The sequence below is a fragment of the Pagrus major genome, chromosome 5 (assembly GCF_040436345.1).
Source record: "Pagrus major chromosome 5, Pma_NU_1.0".
Taxonomy (NCBI): domain Eukaryota; kingdom Metazoa; phylum Chordata; class Actinopteri; order Spariformes; family Sparidae; genus Pagrus; species Pagrus major.
The window spans coordinates 23,627,683-23,651,021 of record NC_133219.1 but is presented as its reverse complement, the minus strand read 5'-3'; the positions used below and the strand labels follow the sequence as shown (position 1 = coordinate 23,651,021).

Genomic DNA, 23,339 nt, shown 5'->3' with positions numbered 1-23,339 from the left:
TGATGGGCATTGATGATTTAAATCAAAGCCACTCATGGCATCACACAGTCGTAGATAAAACAAATAAAACAAACAAACAAAACACATGAACTCAAGCACACGAGCCATAAAAGACCAGTAATAAAATAAAATATTTGGTTAGTTACCAGGATGTAATTTAGAAGGTCACAGTGTCTTTTACAAGATTGTCTCCCTTTACCCTCTCTGTCTATCTCCCTCTTGCTGTGGAGCGACATCAGAGCCAGCTGGCATCACTGTATCACACTTGAGTGAATGTGTTTTATGGTGTCACACTGAGGCACAGAAAGACCTTTGTCAATATAAGGTTGTTCAGTGTTTTACATCATCTCCTCTCTCAGCATTTCCTTTTTGTTTCTCCTCCTCACATGTAGTTTTTTGTCCCTGACTTTCTCTCCCAAACAATTTCTCCTTTATTCGCTGCTTCCACTTCCCTCATCTACATTTCCTGCCTTTATGTTTTTTTAACATGACCCCAGGCCTCGTATCAAAACCACCCAAATGCTAATTTCTGTGTGTCGCTGCTTCTTTTCTGGCAAACAATCATACACACCGTGTCCTTTGATCTGGGATGCACATGGTAGTTAAATGAAACAAAACTAGATCAAGGCCACACGGTAAAGACTCACCAGGTTATGAGAAGAAAAATAAGACTTTACATGGTACATACATCGTTAAAGCTAACAAACATCTGTGCATACTGAGACCCTTTTGAAGTTTAATGGCTGCGTCTGAGCATGTTTTCTCTTCTTTCAGCGCTGTATTCTGATATCAACGGGGGAACGTCTGCAGTAGAAGAAAATGTGAGTATTTGATGTCATTTTCTCATAATAATTCACATACACAAAGAGCTGGACTAAAATGTGTTGACCCATGCTCTAAATCTCCCTACAAATTGTGTTTAAACAGCTTTACCTGTTGTAGAATTACCTTTCCAGACTAATTTTTCTATTTTTCAGCGACAGGTGTTGCTTAAAAGAATCACAGATATCTAATTTCAAATGTTAAAAACTCTCAAAGCTCCATTTAGTCTAGCTAGTGGTCACGGCTAGAACAAGGCCCTCAATGCCCCACATTGTTTCACTCTCATTGTCAAGGTGTTGGAGTTGGCACCTTGCACACGCCACTGACTAGCCGGCTGTGTGTTTGGTCAAGTGTGTATTTCATGTTTGGAGAGGTGTGGCGTGCGCACATGATCCAGGTCATCTGATAGGACTTGTTTTATGTGGTACAGATGGTTACCTAATTGATCTTAGACACTCACCAACCACTTGTGTTTTTGTACTTAGTTCTACTTGTGTTTTTTTAGTTTCTGTGGTGTGCTTATAGTCTGCTGAGAAAGTCTTGCTGCTGTTTGGTGAAAGGTTCCCTGTTTCTTCGCTCAGGACTACGAGGAGCCGCTGATGTTCTGCCTGAACGAGGAGGACGAAGAGGACTATCCACCGCAGCCTGGTAATTTTTATTGATATTATTTTTAAACTTCCTCCCGAGCGAGGTTACTTTCTCAGAAGCCCGTTTTTAGATATGGTTTTGATTTTGGAGCTTGCGGTGCCTCAGCTGTAGATTTTGAGCAGACTGAAATTGATCGCTGTTGTTTTAGGTGGCATTATATTCATAGGAAATCATCCAAGTAGCTTCTAATCATTAAGTAAGTCCAACTGCAGGAAACATTTCCTTTCCTGAACAGAACTTGGAACTCAACTCTAATCCTCGGCTACGGCTGTCTACCATCCCCGCGGACTGTAGTATCACATTTCAGCCCGCTGGCTTGTCTTGCCCCCCTCTCTCTGGAGTTTTTAGAGTCTTGTCACTCGGTGCATGCAGGGATTGTGGCACTGAGAAGGAATCTTTTTAATATGACATGCAGAGAACTCTCCTGAGTCATACTCTTCCTGCCAGCATTGACAGGGAACAGAAATGAACCGTAACTAGGCGGCTGAAGGTGGCTTCACTCTGATCCGCTTCTGGACGGGAAGGAAAGGGGAGGATTTGAGAGTGGGAACATCCTGCGGGTTAATAATTGGCCTGTATTGCTGCAGAGCAGACTGATGCCTCAGTGTAAGAATGCTGTGGTTACCAGTTGAGGCTTCAGGCTTTATAACACTTGGCACTGGACATCTGCAATCTGAACTTCCTGTGGCTGGTCTTGTTTTCCATGCTATATGGTTTAGCCATTCTTTACTCCGTGTGCGTGTGTGTATGTGTGAGTGCGTCTTTGAAGATTCCCTGCCTGTGACCTCAATCGATCCTTTCAAATGCTCTTTGCGGTTCAGACGACAGAACACTGGCCACTCGGATCCTGTTTCCCCAAGTTTCCCTTCAGTACCATGTTTGAGTAAAATAACAAATCTCAGACAGAGAGTGACTCAGGTTTTCTACACATCATTTTTTCAGGATCACAAAGCTTTTCTGACCCTTGAAGTATTTCAGTTCCTCCTTAGACATTCCTGAGCTGCTGGGCATTACGAGTGACCGGCAGGATTTTATTTTTATAAACAAAGTAGTGAAACACATAGTGGGACTCCAGCCCTGTTTTTATCAGGCCGTTTGACTTCAGCTAATGCGTCACCAAATAGACAGACACAACTTCTGCAGCCGGAGCTTCGGCGAGGGATGAGGAATTTTGAGCCTAGCTGTCATGTTCCCGCTGTCTTCTTGATGTCATGTCTTTCCTCTCTCAACTTCAAATTACTGTAACTTCATTGGCTTGAATGCAGTGAGATACAGTATTGCCACAGCAGGTTGTACAAGGTTTAAAATGTCAGAGTAATAGTTTAAACCTTTCAAGAAAAAGAAGACAAGTTCTCTCTGTTGTCTTGTGTCCTTCCGCCTCCCACCTTTGCCCTCCTAATGCCCCCAAAATTCAAATACCCCACCCAAAACACAAACTTGCCCCCAAATACCTGCACACACAAACACACACACACACAGACTCATGTACCCTTTCCCCCCGCTCAACATTTTAATGTGAGTTTAGTGAACAAACAGCAAAGGCCACTTCATCCTGCTCTCCACAGCTGAAGAAGGGAAGGAGGTCGCTGTGTGTGTTTGTGTGTGTGTCGTCAGTGTTTGCGTGCACTTGTGTGTTTGTGAGGGAGAATGTGGTGGGGAAGAGCGCTCTGAAGGGGGCAAGGGGTATGTGGAAGTGGGGAAAAAAGGGGGTGTTTGTAGCTGAATGGGGGTTGCCAGGGCTTTGCTGAATGCAGTTTTCCAGCAGCTTGTTGAGATCCCCAGGGAGAGGAGAGTGGAGCAGTGTGAGAATGGTGTGTGTCAGTGTAATAGGGGGAAAAGAGAGAGAGAGAGAGTAAGAGAAAGGGATTTATGATATGGATAGTTTGGCAGGGGGACAACAGACGATGAGTTGCAACGGCAGGAACGCTAACAAGAGTCTCCGACCCCGGCTGAGGGATCTAATTGGGGAACGGAAAAACGGATTAAACCTCACACAGACCCCACAAAGGCAGCATTAATGTTCACTACTACAGTGCCAACACCCTCATGCACACACACACACCCTCTTTCTATAGTCTCAGTGTACCCCTGTTTCCCTCCTCTGCCTACAAAACTCCTCTCATCCCCCCCCCCTTTTTTATCACATTCCTTCATTTATGTGCATTTATAAACCCGTGCTTGGCCTCTTTCCAGAGTGCCATTGTCTAAGTTGTCTCTTAAACACCTTTCACTATCCCATTCTCTCACTTTTACCACCTCCAGCAGAACTAAGTGCTTGTATCCTCGCTGCTGCAAATGGAGCACTGTACGCCTGCAAGTTGGCAAGAGGAGGAAAAAGGGGAGAAAAAAAAAAAAAAAACAGCGTGGAAGAAGAAAACAGCAGTGGCTCTCACTGCTGTCTCCATGGTGAGGCTGCTGACCTGGCAGTCTACCCCCCCTCCCTACCCACCCACGCTCCAAACCCCTTTCCCCCCTCAGCTTGGCTTTGACATGCTAAAATATGGAGACAGAGAGAATGAAGGACTCTCTTCAGACGTGGCATCCAGGCATATTTTGGTTGAATGGTTCGCACTTGGAGTGTGCAGCTCTGTAGACATCTCGGGGACAATCATGAACTCACAGGGTTAATGATTTCTCCCAACTCACCTCCACTAAGCTGTCTGCCCTCGTGTTTGTCTTCGCTGTAGGTTCTGAAGTCACTCCTATGTTTGACTTTGTCTCTGTCTGTTTCTCTCCCTCCTTCAGTCACTCTTTCCGGCCGTCAGTACACTCCTCCCCCTGCTCCTGTCAGCATGTGTTGATCTCTCTCCCTCTGTGCTGTGTGTGGTAGATGAGTGACTGAGGGGGAACAGAGGAAGACTTGGAGACCCACAGGTTGGCAGAGATTTGAGAAGAGTAGTCAGAAAGACAGGGGAAAGTTGTAGATACAGTGGAAACTCAAGAAAAGGAGCAGAGAGTGAAGACAGGGTTCGGTCCCGGCTCTGTCGGACAGTTGGTGCAGAGTTGTGGAGGGGGAAGGGGTGGATTTTAGGGGGAGGGGTGTTCGGGGGAGACAGAGGGGAACATGCTGGCTCACTCCTGAAGTGTCAAGAGTGTCTACAGCGGGGCTCTGGAGAAAGACGAGTGAACGCTGTGGCTATGGTCCGTTCGGTTGCTGTGAAATGGATTTAAACTGAAGCGCTGATCATTTATTTATCAAACGCCTTGAGGCGTTTGGATGAAGAGTTCCTTGAAGACTGCAAATCATGGATTCTGACTCTGACTCTCCTTTCAACTACTCATGGCCCTCGTTTCCAAAGATGAGGATGCGCAGGAAGACGGGCAAAAAAGGTAACACTGAGTGGTGCTCTGATTGATAAATGTGAGAATCTTACATTATACATACATAAAATAATTGTCTTTCCATCCTATCACACTGACAGTTATATCTTATTCGTATGAGTAACCATTGAAGTCAACAACGTCACTTTATATTGCACAGATTTTCTTAGAATTCAGTTTTAGACAAAGTGTTACTGAGCTGCAGTGTTTGACAGACATTAGATGGCTAACTTGTTCACACACACACACAGTCTTTCCCAATTCCATCTCTTTTCTTATAGCTACATCAGTGTCACAGATGGCGAACTGCCCTCCTGGCAGACACGTCTCACTGCTCACTGTGGAACAATTCAGTTAAAATTAGACTGTTCCCACTACACACGCTTATTCACAGGCCTCCTCTGCAGCAATGTCAATCAGAGTGAGATAACTGCATGTTTGCCAGTGATGTAACCTGATATCTGACAGTATGTTGGGGAATGTCAGATGTCTACTCGAGGCTGATTGAGTGGTTTGGGGCTTTTGACATCCTCGGCCCACACTGTTGTTTGCATGAATGAACCCCGCTGAGGAGTCGTGGCTTCATGTGATGTACAGGGTCAATGAACTTATTTATCACTGCTCAGGCACCTGCACTTGATCGCCATGATCAGTTTTTATGTGTCACTGAAGTGTCCCCAGAGCTCAATGTTTGCCGCAGTTAATTGTCACTTCATGAAAACCAAAATCTGGTTAATCCTGGTGCTTAAGCTTGGCAAACAAGTTTGTTGCTACATCATTAGTCATGGGAGAGCTGAGGAGAATGCTTAAAATAGTGCAAAATTCAACCAGAATGGTTTAACAGTTCATTGCCTGTGTGCAAGTGACTGTGTGTTTTTGATGAGGAGAGAGAGAGAGAGAGAGACAGAGACAGAGACAGAGACAGAGACAGAGACAGAGGAAGATCAAGTTACTGCCATGTCTGTGTCATGGCTCAGCTCCAGTGCTCTTTTCCTCATCTTTCACCATAAACTCTGCAAGATTATCCATGTTATTGCTTCTTAATTGTGATTGACATCTGCAAATTTTATCCACACTGGCCTGTCTGTGCTGTTGGCCTGCAGAGCAGAAATAGCAGCGCTATATAAACTTTTTTAAACTGTCCATATTCTCTCGAGGTGGATTTGGACATTTTCAGAAGTCAAACAGCCCTGGTGTAACAATGCACCTGCAAAGTGAAATGTGATTTCAGGTGTGCACAAGTTTATTTCTTCACTCTGAGGACTGATCGCTGCTCGCTCTGGGTTTACCTCTTCCTGGATCTCTCGGGCCGGGTGACGCACTCGAATGTAAACACAGAAAGAACGGACAGTGTGATGCTTGGACCAGGATGTTTGACTGCAGGTGTCATAACTCATAGTTGGTTTGTGGATTTTGGTGGACAATTGTTTTAATGATTTAAACGGCCCTCCACGAGCACTGAAGTTGAACAATTACCTCTCCTCTTTGGGAGGTAATACCACCTTCTGTTGTGATTCTTTTAGACTCAGCTTGTTGTTTCACTCTGCTCCTAATTTCTCCCAGCTCTCTCCATGGTGACAGTTGTTTAGTGTGGTGCTTAAAAAGAGACTTGCGTCATAAAAAAGGGAGAGCATGGATAAATAATCCATTAATACTCACAATAAACAAGCCGAGGTGTTTACATGATCAACAATTATGACGCTCTGTTTATCTTTTTGTTTTGCCATTTTTATCACACCAGCAGCTTCCACAGAGAGAAAACCTTGAGAAAGGGCCCTTGTGAACCACCACCATCACCACCCCTCCTCCTCCATCCTGCCTTCCTCGATCTCTCTCTCCCAGGGGTGTGCATGGGGTTGAAGGGTCACTCTCTGCGTTTAACTGCCCTGGTCTGGAAACCTGGCAGTGACTGCGGTCTTTGTCTGGCTCTCTGTAAAGCTTGAGCTGTCTCTTTTTCTTCAGGCACTGCTACTGTATAAGGTTGGCTCTCTCTCAGGGACATGCTCTGAATATCACATCACATCCAAATATACCTTCTCTGAGCAGAAATCCTATACAAATAGCCCCACGCACTGTTCCACGTTCCTGAAAACCTTTTTTGAAGTGGCAACCTGCGGACAGCGCTCTCTGCCTCAGCGATAAAACGACAGCTTCTCCGGCAGTGAGATTGATTTTGTGCAGCTCTAACTTGTTAGTAATATGAACTCCCTGCTTCTCTGTTATTCCCCCAGTTAACTAATGTTAAACACAGATCGTAGCCCCTGACAGTAATGTTCACTGAGGCGGCGTTTATGGGTCAGAGGTGTGTGAATGATCGGGCCCGTGGCAGCCAGCTGTGGCTTTGGACCTGGCCCAGAACCTTAACTATTAGTCCTGTCTGTCAAGCTCCTTAAGTGGGCTCATATGAAACAGTATCTGCTTTCAAACAGTGGTTTGACCATCATCCAAGATCTGACCCCCTTTTCTGGATTTTATGTTGGACTCAAGCTAATTCTACAATACAGAGTAGAAGGTCTAACGTGACTTTGTGCAGGTATTATGGATCTGTATACAGTGTTATGCATTCATGTGGAACTAAGAGGATGCAGAAGTTCTTTTGAACGGCGGAAGAACAGGTTGTAATGTTGATATATTTCTCCAGATTTCAGGCGGTAGTTACTCACAGTACATTTAAGTTCTGGGAGATATGATGCAGTCCAAGCTCTGTGCATCCTGCAGTGGTTCAGCTTCACGTTTGGATGGAACAGGGATCATCTGGTGTCCTCATCAGTGTCTCCCTGTTGCCTCTCAGATTTATTGGACTCACCGCCTACAGGAAGCACAGCCAATTGTTGGTCTGATTTATTCTCTGCTACAAATGCTGGACTTCTCTCCTCCTACACTGCGGTGCTGGCAGCTTGGCAACGATGTATAAACTATGGATGAGTTTTTTAAGAGGACTGTTGAGTCTCAGTTTAATATCTGCTTGAGGAGTTTAGATGGAAGCAGCAGTGCCAAAGACATGTTTTTGCACGGCTGGCATTGTTGGCCAGCGGAAGGTGAGACTGTCATTAGGGACGTAATAATATAACTGAGCTAATGAGGCTGCCTCTTGTGGTTAGTGTGATGAGTACTGCACTGTTGTTGTGGTATGCTAATGTGGTGAGTTTTTTTCTAGTGAATGCTATGCAGATTGTGAAACCCCCTTTCCATTGCTGCACTTCAAATGCATACTGCTGTCATACCTGTGAGCCGCTGACCTTAACTGTAAACTGTGTCTGTGTGCTTCCACTGAAGCACTGAGGGGGCTGTTATTTTTCGCCGCTCATGAGTTGTTGTGTGGTGAGTTCCTTGAAATTTGATGATGTTGATTATAGTTGGAGTGAATCAGAGAGAAAGGGATCACATGTTTCTGTTCAGCAATAGTACAGCAAGAAATTCATCATTGAAGAGATGGAGACACATTTCAAACGATCAGTAAATCAATCAACCCTTATTGATCCCTCAAGAGATCATTGACAGGTGACCCTCATTTACAATGACACTGAGTCAGACAAAACAAAGAAAAGGAGACACCATAACAAGGAGAAATATTGTAGTAAAAGTAGTCCCACAATGGGACCATTAAACCATTAAAAACATTGGATAATTTGATAAAGATTAAAATAATTTAAAATAACAGTCATGTTTGTAAAACCTGTAAAACTTTGCAGTGATGCCAGATGATTTAATAGATAAAATAAAAATAATTAGTAAAATAAAAATACAATCAAAATAACTACACAGGCCACACAGTGAGTGTGTTGCTGAGAAGTCAGATAGAAAACTCATACACTATTTTGTACTTTAACACACAATGTGAACTACTGTACATTTGGAACTTTACATGAATGGACTGCACTTAAGCTTTTCTATGTAAAAGTCAAGTCAAGGCAATTTATTAATATAGCTCAAAATCACTATCGCAATGCCTCACTTGGCTTTTCACTCTGTATGGTGAAACAACATACAGTGGCTTGCAAAAGTATTCATACCCCTTGAACTTTTCCACATTTTGTCCCGTTACAACCACAAACATAAATTTATTTTATTGGGATTTTATGTGATAGACCAACACAAAGTGGCGCATAATTGTGAAGTGGAAGGAAAATGATACATGGTTTTCAAATTTTTTTACAAATAAAAAACAGAAAAGTGTGGCGTGCAAAAGTATTCAGCCCCCCTGAGTCAATACTTTGTAGAACCACCTTTCGCTGCAATGACAGATGATCTAGAGACTGAAATTTTTGCCCATTCTTCCCATCAATTCTGACCAGCTTCCCTGTCCCTGCTGAAGAAAAGCATCCCCACAGCACACCATGTTTCACGGTGGGGATGGTGTGTTCAGGGTGATGTGCAGTGTTAGTTTTCCGCCACACGTAGCGTTTTGCATTTAGGCCAAAAACTTCAATTTTGGTCTCATCTGACCAGAGCACCTTCCTCCACATGTTTGCTGTGTCCCCCACATGGCTTGTGGCAAACTGCAAATGGGACTTCGTATGGCTTTGTTTCAACAATGGCTTTTTTCTTGCCACTCTTCCATAAAGGCCCGATTTGTGGAGTGCACGACTAATAGTTGTCCTGTGGACAGATTCTCCCACCTGAGCTGTGGATCTCTGCAGCTCCTCCAGAGCTACCATGGGCCTCTTGGCTGCTTCTCTGATCAATGCTCGGCTTTGCCCGGCCTGTCAGTTTAGGTGGACGGCCATGTCTTGGTAGGTTTGCAGTTGTGCCATACTCTTTCCATTTTCGGATGATGGATTGAACAGTGCTCCGTGAGATGTTCAAAGCTTGGGATATTTTTTCATAACCTAATCCTGCTTTAAACTTCTCCACAACTTTATCCGTGACCTGTGTGGTGTGTTCCTTGGGCTTCACGATGCTGTTTGTTCACTAATGTTCTCTGACAAACCTCTGAGGCCTTCACAGAACAGCTGTATTTATACTGAGAATAGATTACACACAGGTGGACTCCATTTACTAATTAGGTGACTTCTGAAAGCTTTTAGTTGCACTGGATTTTATTTAGGGGTATCAGAGTAAAGGGGGCTGAATACTTTTGCACGGCACACTTTTCAGTTTTTTATTTGTAAAAAAATTTGAAAACCATGTATCATTTTCCTTCCACTTCACAATTATGCACCACTTTGTGTTGGTCTATCACATAAAATCCCAATAAAATACATTTACGTTTATGGTTGTTATGTGGCAAAATGTGGAAAAGTTCAAGGGGTATGAATACTTTTGCAAGCCACTGTAAGTAGTGTAAAGTCCCCAGAGGAAGAAGAAACCTCCCTCCTTCTCCGTCTCTCTGTCCTGGGATAGGGGGGCTCCCTCACACGTGTACATTATCATCATTATGGAACTTTTTTACTGAGCATTTTAAAAGCTCTTTTGTCCATGTTTGGCTCTACAGTTTGGTTCATTTATGACTTTGGAAGAATCAAACCTGCTGATCCTGGTGCTTCTGATCAAATCACATGATTCCAAGCTAATATTCAATACTACTGTTTTATTCAGGACAGTGCATCATGAGCATTCAATTTAAAAGATTATGTACATCACCTGTACCTATGCATATACTATATGTAGTACACAGACATGCAATTTATACTGTATGGGCACCAAAAACTGCTTAAACTGTTTATTTTAACGTTTTTATGCTTTACGTCTACAATGACATTTACATGTTACTGAGTTGGACTTGTAGTATAAAAGTGTGTATTTGTCTTTTTGTCTGTTTATTTAGTTTTGTATATTTAATTAAATCTTGCAAATAAGCCTAACAAAATAAAAAAAAGGGTCTCCTCAAAGGTTTGTTGTAAGGAGTGCTCTGGCTAGTAGCTCACATCTGTAGGTTGTTTCTTACCTGAAATACTTTCTCAGAAATTGTGTTGTGGAGCGGCTGTGTTTTGTGCAGAGGGAGTTGTGTGTGTGTGTGTGTGTTTTGAGAGCAGGACTGTTTTCCCCTGTTAAACAGCAAAAAGCCAGGCTGCTGCTCACAGTGACTCTACTGTGTCCAAAGGGTTCCTCTCAATGCTACTGTGTGCTCACTGGGAGTTATTTCCACTGACCCACCGTATCGACGGCAGGGCGGGGAAGAAACATGGCTACAGATGCCCACTCACACACCCATTCACGTGTGTGTGCAAAGAGCCAGACAGACACATACACACTCGCACAGAGACTGTTGGTCCTGAACAATGACATGCAACTGCCCAGGATGTCTATGTCACTTCCCGTGTTTGTGAGAAGTTATTTGGTGTTGCTGTGGAAACCAAATGTAATATTGAAAAATCCCCTCTCTCTCTCTCTTTCTCTCGCTCTCTGTGGCTCCCCCCTCCTTGCTGTAGAGAAAAGCCAGCCCATAAGGGAGAACCAGGCCTCGTCCCCGACTCTGGCAGCAGCTGCCAGATTGTCAGCGATGATACATGGCAAAGACCGAGTGTACGCCAACACCATGCTGGTTGACCAGGTGAGTCTTTTGTTCCATTCAGTGTAGGTAAAAATATACAATGTGAGTCAGTTATATAATGTTTATAACGTTACAATTTCGGCTCATATGATGTAAAATGTTCCGTTCCAGGAGCCACAAACCAGCCTGTGAAATGGTTCCTTCACTTTCTCGCTTTTCTGTTCCAGGTTGATGACGCTGACATTAAATACCGCTCTCCAGGGGAGGAGGAGGAGGTGAGCCCTATGCCCCATGTTGGCAGCCCACGCTGGCACCCCCTCTCCATGAATCCCCCTGACTTGAGAAACTGCTCCCAGAACCGGCACCCATCCTCACCGCGAATCGGCGACAGGCGAATCCAAGGCTCCGGCCTGGAGAATCACAGGGAGCCTTCCCCTCGTGTCTCTCCCTCTCCCCTTGCTTCCTCCCCGTCTATCCCTTCCTCCCCACTGGCTTCCCCCTTCCGCTTGTTCGAGGGAGCACTGAGGCGTCAGGCGCTGCCAGTTTCTCCTGCTTTGAATCGCAGAGGATGCAGCTTGACAGAGACGAGCCGGGGCCTGAGGTAGGACTCTATTCCTGTTAATTATTGAATAAGGGACAACAAAGGCACTCACTATTTATGAAACTATTAATGTGGCTCACAACTGGCCTAGTGTTTTTATTTAAGTGAGAGGATAAAACACAATTATAGTGGACTCATTCATAAACTTGTTGTGTGCTCTTGTTAACAAGAACCAAAAAACATTCCAGTGACTGACCCAGACAAAGACAGCCGAGCATCATCTGTGTGGAATTTCGGCAACAGCATTTCGTGACGTTTTGCGCAGCGATTGTAGTCGGTGTAGGTGCGGAAAGTGACAGGAAGCCTGGACACAATTGAGCTGTTTGTGTGTTGAAGTTGCTGAACATTCCTTCCAGTTTCCTCAGTGCTGTAGGATCTCCTCTGTGAGCAATGAAGCCGGCAAAATACTGCACAGTTTAAAGTCTGAGTGTAGCCTGGACTTGGCCTTGATGACTGCCCACTGTGATTTTTAAGGTCATTCAAGTTCATCTTGACTTATCTGTGCAAAATGATGGAGGTCATCACAGACACAAAGTCAGCACATTATCTTATAGTGTGCCTGAGTTTAGGATTTAAATTTGACGCATTATGATCATACTTGCATACTACTTTTGATTTTTTTTTAATCCTGCATCTGCATCTGTGCTTGTGTGTGTGTGTGTGAACAGTCCTAGTCTGGAGTGTGACAGCGGAGAAGACGACATACTGGGACATTCGTACCCCTGCGCATCTTTAAAGCAGCAGGCCATCCTGCGAACCAGCTCAGGAGAGGAGAGGGATTCTTTCGACACGTCACCAGACTTTAATCGCACACACTCTGACAGCACACACCAGTCTACCAAGGTACACCGTCACTAAAGGTGTTGTGTCCTGAGACAGCAAACACTTCTTTATTCCAATCAGTTAATTAAAACACTGTATTATGACCATACTGCCCTCTAGACAAGAGATTTAAAAACTTTTTGGATTATTCCTACTGATTGTCTACTTCTTTAAACAGACACATTTTGACTTTTATCTTCAGTTGACAGTTGAGCAGGTCACTTTTGTCTTCTGTTTCCACTGAGCCATGATGTGCTGAATGGACCTGCTGTGTCATTCTCTAATTCAGTTATCAAATAAAACATTTTTGGCAGCAGATTTTATTGTAAAAAACGCATCACAAGCATGATAAAGCGCTAAAACTCATGTCATAACATGACACAATAACAGCCAATCATGAGCTGATGAGCCCAGACTGTCGATAGATCAATAATGTGAACAAAAAGTCACTTATATGAAGAGAGTGTGTCCTGCCTGATCCGTTCCTTCTGATCTGCTTTCTCACCCAGAACCCAGAGGAGGCCGAGGTCCGCCTGCGCTCCTACTCCTACTCCTCCCCCAAGGCAAAGCCGTCACGGCCGCTGCTAAACCGAGACGCAACCATCGGCGACCTGGCAGAAGGTGAGTGAACTGTGACCCCTTTTGCCCCTGTGACCTCTCTGTTCCCAGGAGTCAGCTGAATGGACACATGTGCCACTAACAGGGGGCAGACCAGACAGGTGTCATAAATCAACTGAACCTCTTTATAAGTGTATATGTGTTTAGTGTCAGCTCTGCTTTGATAAGGCTCCACTACTCAAGCGAGTGCGCAGCATTAAGGCCATGCTTTGTCCCATGTAGATGGTGCATTCAGCGGCGGCAGTCGTTCTCTACTCCAAGCTTTATCTCTCTCTAAATCCCTCTCTCGTCTCAACCAAGTTAGTAAGTACAAGAGCAACGTCGAAAAACAGCAACTTATACACTGCTGGTTGGCCTGTGGATAAATAACAGCGTGTCTTTTCACTCTTTTTTCTGGTGAGCTGTGGGATAAACTGGTGGTTATCACAACTGAAAGGCATATCTTGTGTATTTAAAGTTTTTCGTGATCCAGTGTAATTTAAAAGTATTTTTATCCATGATGGAAAAACTGCAGTGAACTGATTAAAAATGATTTCCCCAGATATTTTGATCACACAGTTGTGCAAAACAATGATGTTTCTCATTGTGGCCCAAACTGTGCAGCTCTGTGTCTGTGGTGAGATTTAGTTTTTGGTGGTGAGTGCAGCACGCATGATGTGAAATGCACAAACCACTGTCTCAGAGAAGAACATTATTATTTTGAAATGCTGTGAGATCAAGAGCAGACTTTCTCCAAAGTCTTTTTTTTATATCTTAGTAATGAAACAATAGTCATTCAAACAATTATTCATATAATGACCGATAAGTAGAGGTCTGAATCTTTAAGACTGCATGTTTTTTTAATATCCTGAGGCTTTGGAAAAAATACTCTCTACGTAACTCTCATAGATCATCTGGAGGAGGACTTGTTTCTACTCTGAGGGTTCTGTTTTGTTTCGACTCGGGTACATATTTTGTTTCCCTCTTGGTTTTAATTTTCCATATTCGGTGTCATCTGGTTTTTCAAGGCAAAACTCTTGTGCTTTGTTTGTTCTTTCTCTGTTGGGGTCGGCTGGATCCAGATTCTTTCAGGGGTTCTTGTATTTGCTTCTAACTCAATTCTGATCGGGGATGGTGGTTTTCTATGCTCTGGGCTGATTCACTTTTAATCTGCAATAATGTCTTCATTTTTATTGACATGTATTTCTGCCTTTCTCATCTGCCTGTCCTTGTTACTCTACCCTACAGAGCAGAGAGCATTCAGCCTGACTGAGACTCCCAGAGAAAAGAGGTAAAACTAGTGTCATTTCATGAGCATACACTCAACTGTGCTCACATGTTCCTCCCTTTTTTTAGGCATCAGTGTTGACCAGCAGTTTGAGATTGGCCTAGCTGGGCCTGCATGTGTGTATGTGTGCGTTTGAATGTGTATCCCCAGTATAAAGCTTGTGGTTGGGGTCTGAGTGTGCAGGATGTGACATACTTCCTGTAGCAAGGCCGAGGGCCAGAATACGCTCTGATTGCAACCTCAAAATAACCCTGAGTAAACAACAAATCTCAGGCTGTTCCTGGACTCCAGACCTCAGGAACATCAATGATACTTAATTTGCTTTGTGTACATATTGTAGTATGTATCCTGCTTATAGATCACAGGTGTACTGAATTAACATTTGCTTGACAATCATACCATGTGACTCGTTTTGCTTATTTTGTTGTCATTTCATATCTGCCACCATCCATATTCATTTTACAGCTGATTTCATCTCACTGCCTCATAAATGTATCACGTGCTAATACATTTTGCTAATAACCATGCATTGCTAACAGAGGAAACATTTTATAAAGATCATATTAGGCAATTAGATTATCGTATTAGATCATCAGATTATTGCATTAGAATAGATCATATTAATACTACAATATTCACAACACTAGCCTGAACAAACTCACCGACCATTTCGTCCCTCACAAGGTCAATATCCATAGAATGTTTACAAAATGTGGATTTTGCCTCTGCATTGAAGGAGCAATTTGTAAGATATGGCCAGAATTTTGGTATAAAACATTTAAAAAGTTAACATTATCAAAGGTGTTTGAAGAATCAACAGTGTTGACGTTATGGCAAAGCTGTCTATACTCAGTTGTGTTGTGTTTAATGAACAAAACAAAGTCCCAAAATATCTTGTCATCCCTGAAGTCATAGCCTTGGTCAGAGCTGCTGTAAATCACCTCTGTAATGTATCCCCTGTTCTCAAACTGACCTCAGTCATTCTTGGAGGCTTTGTTCAATCCAGAAAATAGTCTAGGGCCTCAGCTCTACAGCTAACTGAGCCAGGAGTTAATTAGCCAAAGGTAGCTAGCAAAGAGCAGCAGTTGTCGGTTACTCTGGGGATATGCTGCCTCCTATGTTGGTGCTACCTTCGAATTCTGGCCATATTCTACAAAGTATACCTTTAAGCAATTGGCTACTACATTATATGGTTTACCTAAACAACATCTATGTGACTATCCACATGTAAAACCTGTAGTCATCCCTCATTTCCATACACACTTTATTGAGCCCAGAAATGGTCTGTAGACTCTAATCTTAGGTGATCTTGATGTCTCCTGATGAGCCCAAACACACAAACCTGGTCTGAGGTGTGTTATATCCATGCAGGGTTTTGGGTTTCCGTAAGCGGGCCCAGTCAGCAGAGGAGGAGAGCAGCGCATCACTCCAACATCTTACCCTCACAGAGTTCCTCAAAGAGTATGTTTTTCACCAAAATGGCCTCACAGCCATGCATGTGTGGCTTAACTCATTCTAACCCCTGTCGTAAAACTGCTCCCCAACTCATCCATTAACCACATGGATTCTCTGCAGCTGTATGTGGTCATGTATGAACTTTCAGCAGCAGATTATATTAACACCTTTTATGTCTAGACATAGTACAGGTTTCATGTGACATTGCATGTTTCTCTTCTTTACGTTTTGTCACTGTTGACCTGGAATGTTAAGTGTAACGAGCATAAGTTGCTGTCAATAGTTGACACGTTATTAATTGCATCTTGACAAGGTCACACTATAAATAGAATCCACTAGAGTCCATAATGACTTCCAAGCATGCCAAGCATGTTGTTAAGAGTAATAGTCTGTAGACTGGGGGTCCTGGAAGACTGTCTGGACATTCTTTCATTCCAGCATGACGCCAATCCAGCTCGTCTTGTATGTTAAAAGTAGTAAAGTAAAGATTAGTTTTATCAAGAGTGTGCATGGTGGGCTTGAATGCGACAGTCTTCCACTGGCCAAAGTAAAAAGGAGAAGTTGCAATGATTGCTGACTATAATATTTACACTTAAACAGGATCGAGGATGAGGAGTGGGACAAATACATAATCCCGTCTAAGGTCGAGTCCGAGAAGTACAAAGTAAGCCGGACCTTCAGCTTCCTCAAGAGCAGGATGTCGAGCACTCGTAACAAGACCAAGGTGAGGCAACACAGTGGAAAATATGACTCCTGCTGGCTAAGGTTTCCCCTGCATGCTTGAATTCCTTTAGTTGAACTTTATATAAAAAAGCCGGAGCTAAAAGGCCTCCCAGAGTAGCACAGTAAAAGGTTTACCACCTCTCAGACAGGCCAGGTCAGGATTCCTGTGCTGGGGAGCCATTGTCTGTGCACACTGCCTTTATTTGGCCAGGGAAAAAATTCCCTCTCCTCTGGCCTTAGCAACGGGACACAGTGAAAATATCCTCTTACATAATGCGTAGACCCCCCTCCACTCAGCGTGAGGACCCAAAACACATTCCATAGTATATTTTTGATCTCATAAACACGTGCGCGTGTGTTCAAGTACATGTTTCCATGTATGTACAGACACACGATGCACATGAACGGTCAAATAACAAACATGCACTCTTAGACTTCCTTGTGAAGTTTGATAGGAAAATAAACATTGCACTATCACACACATACACAGAGGGATCCCCCACAACAGCAGCCAGTCTCCATGGACCTTAACAAAGTAAACAGAAAAGCTCGCTCAGAGGCCCCTTTATCTCCACTAGCTGCACTTTAACAGGTGTGTTTCAGCAAGAAGACGATCGCTATATGTTCTTCCTGCCTGCTGCTCGGAGTCACGTTATTTCTACTTTGGTGGTTCACATGTTGTGGCATTAACTGCAGTAAATGTCAGATGAATGAGTGAGTTTAAAATATTTATGACTCATGTTGCAGGTGAAGGGGAAAGAGATGAAGGAGGGAAAGGAGAAGTCAGGAGCCGCTAACGGACACCAGTTTGTTCCCGTGTCTCCATCTGGTCCCGCTCTCTGTGTGGCCTGTGATAAGTCTGTTTCTGGGAAAGAGCTGTTGCAGTGCTCCAGTAAGTGCTGTACTGTCAGTGCTGTTGTTGTTCGATGTCTGTGGTGGCAGAACTGTTTGGGGTTTTTGTAAATCTCCTAGCACGTGCTGCCTTGATGTTTTGTTTAGCAGTTGAAGTGAAGTCATTTTTCTTCCTCTCACAAAGTCAACATGGATCAGGAGGAGGAGGGCTGTTTGACACTGAACTCAGAGATGTGTTAATTTTGTTTACTATCAGTTAACTAACCTGTATTTCATCTGCCTTTGTCTGTAGACTGTTTCCTGAATGTCCATAAAAACTGCAGAGATTCTGTCGCAGCCTGTGGGAAGGTAACTGTCAACACCACGCAACTCATGTGGTCTCAAAACCAACAAGGAGGAATAATGAATGATTTCAAGTGATAGTACTTACTCTAAATTACTTTACGAACATTAAAAACAGCTGCTGGGGACAGACGATGAATGTCTCTGGCTACTTTTTGTCATGGATAACAGCCAGGGTACAAACAATCCTCAGTCAGTTTGAGTTATTTCCAAGAATCTAAGACTCACATTGGGCTTCTGTTAAAATATTGCATGATTTCACGAGGCAGACAATCTCTCAGATGGTGTTTTTTCACCATTAAAGGGGCATTCTACCAATTTTACGCATACAGGTCAGTATGCAAACAGGTGAATTATATCTTTTGTGGCTCTAGAAGAGGTTTATTAATTTTGGGGAAAATTAAAGCTGCCCTGTGGAGGTTTCTTGTATATACAAAAGATACATTTACAAACAAAAACTACATTTTGTGTGTCACAAACATGAGTGCCTTTCAGTCCTCATAATATATTTGCTGAGCTGATTCTTTAAATGTTTCTAGTCCTGCATTGTTTACATATGTTTACTAGCTCAGTCTTCTTTTTCATTGCCTTTGTTAATGGCATGTTACCTCAACTAAGTGTTGAATGGTAGAAAAGCGTCACACCATCAACAGCCAGCTTGTCCATCTGCATCATCATCATCATCCTTGTGCGCTTGCATAATACAAACATCTCTTGATAGCATCTCTAGTGGTCAAAAACTCCACAGGTTGCCTTTAAGTACACAGTTAACAGTCTCTTCACTGAAAATCTGTTACTCTCATGTTGTCTCTACACTTTAGTGATCACCTTTGATTTCCCACTCAGTGTTCCCAGTGCAGTAAGTTCACATTAGAAATGTTACAAATCTGTTACTGTGCTTCCTCTCTCACTTGGCTATGCCGCCTAACACAGGCAAAATGCCAACGAAATAAATAAACCAGTGAGCTGAGGCAGGTTAAGAGGAAGCCGGTACAACAGGAAGAGTAAATTCCAACACTTGGTGACAAAGGAACTCCTGGAATGTGACAAACATCACAAACTGATGATGTACAACAAGAGTGTCTGAGGGGGCGGCTCTTTAATGTTCTAGCCTCGGCATAAATAGCCTCTAGTATTGAATTAATTTGTTGGGTTACAATCATAACAATCTGATATTTGAAACACAAGCAGGATGATTTACAGCTGTTGATGTTAATATGATTATGTGTTTCCTCAGAAGCCGCAGGAAAGGAATGCAGTGCTGATGAAAAGCAAGACCTTGTCTCTCCCACAGAGTGAGTCAGAAATTACGGCATGTCACCCCCCTTGTACTGTCCTCCCCTAGTCTTTGATTAAGTTCTTACCTGTCCTCCCTTGTTTCTCCTGTAGTAGATTGAGAAAACCATTGCTCCTCACCCCCCACTCCCTCTCTTCCCTGTTGTTCTTTCCCTGGTAAGAAAAAAAGTTAAATTTTAATCCATCTCAGCAGGGGATCTGGCCTGGATTGTGTTTATGTGTGTTTGTGCATGAGTACAGAGGTTGAGTGTTTCTCTTGCATCGACAGGATTATTTTATTTATTGATGTATTGAGCGTGTGTTGCAGTCAAACCTAGTTGCTACAATTCAATTTCAATTGCTACATGTCGTCACAACTGTAGGCTCAGTGTCCAGTCAAATAACGAAGGATGAGAAACGCAGACCTCCTTGCAGCTTTATAATCCAATTACAATTACAATCAAAGATGTAAACAAAGCATCTGAACACAAAACAGACAGTGGAAGTATTTATTTGTAGAACGGGAAAGCCTCCAAGGTGTGACTGACTCCTCTTCCTGCTCCTTGTCCTGGTCTCCCCTCCAGACTCTGTGAAAGACAACTCTCCAGCCATTTTCTCCTCTTCCGCTTCACTTCCCACCACGACCAGAGAGAAGAAAGAAACAGTCGCCCCTCTCTGCAAAAGCCTCTCCATCTCTATAGACAGCAGGTAGGATGGCAGTGTCACTACTGTACATCAATGAATACATCAGAGGGATGTTTGTTACATTTGTAATGTGACCATATTTAACTCTACAGGCCAACGTACTTTAAGTTTAACTTTAAGCTGATTTCATTATTTTCGATCTCAGTGAGTTTTTGTGTTGTACAACTTGACTTCAGACTCCAAACAGTGGAAACTTTTAATCTGTTTATCCATCTAGATTGTTTTGGTGTGAGTCACTGAGTTTTGGGGATATCGGCTGTTGAGATGTCTTCCCTCTCTAATAAAGTGGCACTTGATGGCACTCGGCTTGTAGTGCTTAAAGTCCCAAAAAATGATATTTGAAAAACTCAGCAGCAACGTCTCTTTTCAGAAATCTTTACCCAGTTACTCAAGATAAACCAGAAAACCTGTTTTAATGTTGGAACTATTTTCTTTCCACCAAACTACACCCACCGGCTGTATCCCTGCGCAGAAGGAGTCCTGCATCAACTCATGAATGAGAGGCCAGATATCTAAGCTAACTAAGCTAATGTTACAGCCTAGCCAAGGAGGATGCCATTATTGTTTACATCCTGTGCTGTCATTAGCACGAGCCTCTTGTCCATAAGTAGATGTACAACATCTCACACCAAAAAAAATCTTGATGGATAAATAGCACTACAGGGAAGAGGAAAAATATATATTTCTGATTTTGTGGCAAACTGTCCCTTTAAGTAAATGAAGCCTTCCTTCATCTTAAAAAATGTCCATGTTCAGATCTAACTTATTTTTGTTTTGCGCAGACGACTGAGTGATGCAGCAGGGGCGGACAGTGAGTGCAGTGTGACAGCTTTCACGAACAGCTCATTGTCTGATGAGGGAACTCCGGTCACAGCGACTCCCCCGTCAACAGAGCCGCCGATCACCACACAGGGTGAGAAAGACGAGCTTACATCATAATCTGTCATACATACACACACATAAAATTGAGAAAAGGTGTACAGTGGATTGTGTTTTTGTTCCTGCAGATACTGTTGATGCTTCTCTACTGAGCGACCTGTCAGCTGACCTGCTTGGACTTGAGGTGGAGTCCTGGAGTCTGGCGGTCAGTCCGGACTTTTGCAGGCAACACGACAGGCGCACCGTTAAACGACAGGATGTTATTTATGGTGGGACAGCTCTTCTTAACACAGTATTTTATATTATATGCTGTGCATGCTGTGTCTGTAATTGTAAAGAAGATCCCATTAATTGAGTCAAACCTCAGTGGGTGTAACCAAAGAACCACTTTTTCAGTACTCAGGCTACAGTAATAGCTTTCTAGCAGAGATGTAGACTTGAGACTTGGCTTAGACTTGATCAAAATGACTAAAAAAAGCTCTGCTAGCTGGCAGACATACTGTGCAAACTGCCAAGTTGGAATCCCACATGACAGATTATTACACAAATGTCTTTTTTGGAGGAATTTGTTAAAATTAGCTACCGAAGCCATTAAAAGGCCACTTTTACCTTTTGTGGTTCCGCTAGGATTCAGCCAAACATTGGTTTGCCAGGGTAAGCTCATTGTTCACAGAAGTTTATTTCAATCAGTGACATCATTTCCACCATCTGCACCTGTAAACATGCACGTTTATTTCAGTGCCCATAATCCACTCTCAATGCCCCCATATAGAGCTGATGCAGACAGAGCTGCACCACATACAAACCCTGACGGTCATGTCGGAGGTGTTCAGGAGAGGCATGCTGGAGGAGCTGCAGCTCAACTGGGACAGTGTGGCCCGGATCTTCCCCTGCTTGGACCCCCTGCTTCTCTTTCACAGAAACCTCTTTGGAGCGCTGCAGGAACGCCGACAGGCTGCAACGCAACCTGAGAACCCCCGAAATTACCTCATCCATCAGATTGGAGATGTACTGCTTCAGCAGGTTGGTGGAGGTGCATTCATGCGCATGAATACACAGATACATATTCAATAGTCAGTGTCTTACGGCCTCTTTCTCAGTTCTCAGATGAAAATGCAGAGAAGATGAAGCAGGTGTACGGAGAGTTCTGCAGCCATCACACCGAGGCTGTCAATGTCTTCAAAGAGCTGCAGCAACAAAACAAAAAACTGCAAAACTTCGTCAAAGTAAGCTCCTGCAACCAGGAGAACCTCCTGTGCATTTAAAATAACGGTTCTACAATGAAATGTCTTATTGAAGAGATCGTCATTGTGGTGTTTACTTCTCTGCTCACAGCAACAGAGCAATAATTCTCTGGTCAGACGAAGAGGGGTGCCAGAATTCATCCTGCTGGTCACTCAGCGCATCACCAAGTACCCAGTGCTGCTGGAGAGGATATTACAGTACACTCAGGGTACGTCAGCTCGACTGTGTCCTAAACAAAACCATGAAAATATGCAACTCATAAGTCTGTTACATATTCTGTGGAATACATAATGTGTGTGTTCTGCTGTCTGATTGGAAAACAGTGTTTTGTACAGTTTATTATTATTTTAATGTGATTTCTGTGTTGCCTGTTTTCCCCAACAGAGGGAAGTCAGGAACACTCTGACCTGTCGAGTGCCCTGGCTCAGATCCGTGACGTCATCACTGTGGTGGACCTGACTGTCAGTAAGTACGAGAAGTGTCAGGAGCTGCAGGAAGTGCTGGCTCGGCTGGAGAACAAGAGCTTCGCCAAGCTGAAGAACGACAAGGTGTTTCGCAAACAGGACCTGGATAGCAAACACAGGGATCTACGACATAAAGGGCTGGTCTACTGGAAGACTGCCACGGGACGTCTAAAAGGTGTGTGCGTGGTCATCTGCGCCACAAGATCTTTTGAGTTTAACAGACAACCAATCTACATGTATTTGTTTTCTTCTTTTTTTAGACACTTTGGCTCTCCTGCTTACCGATGTTCTGGTTTTCCTACAAGAGAAAGATCAGCGCTTTGTATTTGCTGCTGTGGTAAGCTTTGACCTGAAGAACACCTTGTCCAGCTGTCTGTTCATTTCTCTCCATCCCTCAACTCATCTTCATGGGTTATATCTGCTTTTTCAGGACCAGAAGCCTCCTGTTATCCCTCTGCAGAAGCTCATTGTTAGGGAAGTAGCCAACGAGGAGCGAGGGATGTTCCTTATCTCCGCCTCCTCAGTGGGACCAGAGATGTACGAAGTTCACACCAACACCAGAGACGAGAGGAATGCGTGGATGAGGCACATACGACAAGCTGTAGAGAGGTGTGTGTGTCAAGTAGACAGTGTTTGTTTCTGCAAGTGTTTATATGTCAGAGCTTCTATTCAAAATCTGTGTGTGTGTCTGGTTAATGTGTGCATGTGTGTGTGTTACTCATTATCTAACCTACTGGTCCACCTGGCAGTTGTCCTGAGGAAGAGGAGGAGGAGGAGCGGAGTGCTGAGACAGAGGAGGCCAGGCGAGCAGCAGAAGTGAGAGTTCAGAAGATAACAAAGTTCCAAGGTAAGAAAACATTTCAGGTT

The 23,339-nt window shown here is 43.5% G+C and overlaps 1 protein-coding gene across 1 annotated transcript in view; it reads left to right on the top strand.

Annotated features, from left to right (window-relative positions):
* The window catches only part of LOC140995842 (rho guanine nucleotide exchange factor 28-like), a 39,457-nt gene that overhangs the window by 11,196 nt on the left and 4,922 nt on the right, over positions 1 to 23,339 (top strand). The window contains exons 9-30 of the mRNA XM_073465964.1: positions 775 to 821; positions 1,404 to 1,470; positions 11,163 to 11,284; positions 11,452 to 11,825; positions 12,494 to 12,668; positions 13,157 to 13,268; positions 13,488 to 13,568; positions 14,493 to 14,535; positions 16,588 to 16,711; positions 17,458 to 17,602; positions 17,855 to 17,910; positions 19,142 to 19,199; positions 19,764 to 19,887; positions 20,667 to 20,797; positions 20,892 to 21,032; positions 21,536 to 21,786; positions 21,864 to 21,989; positions 22,099 to 22,216; positions 22,393 to 22,647; positions 22,733 to 22,809; positions 22,903 to 23,081; positions 23,222 to 23,319. Coding sequence (XP_073322065.1) covers positions 775 to 821; positions 1,404 to 1,470; positions 11,163 to 11,284; positions 11,452 to 11,825; positions 12,494 to 12,668; positions 13,157 to 13,268; positions 13,488 to 13,568; positions 14,493 to 14,535; positions 16,588 to 16,711; positions 17,458 to 17,602; positions 17,855 to 17,910; positions 19,142 to 19,199; positions 19,764 to 19,887; positions 20,667 to 20,797; positions 20,892 to 21,032; positions 21,536 to 21,786; positions 21,864 to 21,989; positions 22,099 to 22,216; positions 22,393 to 22,647; positions 22,733 to 22,809; positions 22,903 to 23,081; positions 23,222 to 23,319 — 2,904 coding nt within the window. The remainder of the gene's footprint in view (positions 1 to 774; positions 822 to 1,403; positions 1,471 to 11,162; positions 11,285 to 11,451; positions 11,826 to 12,493; positions 12,669 to 13,156; positions 13,269 to 13,487; positions 13,569 to 14,492; positions 14,536 to 16,587; positions 16,712 to 17,457; positions 17,603 to 17,854; positions 17,911 to 19,141; positions 19,200 to 19,763; positions 19,888 to 20,666; positions 20,798 to 20,891; positions 21,033 to 21,535; positions 21,787 to 21,863; positions 21,990 to 22,098; positions 22,217 to 22,392; positions 22,648 to 22,732; positions 22,810 to 22,902; positions 23,082 to 23,221; positions 23,320 to 23,339) is intronic.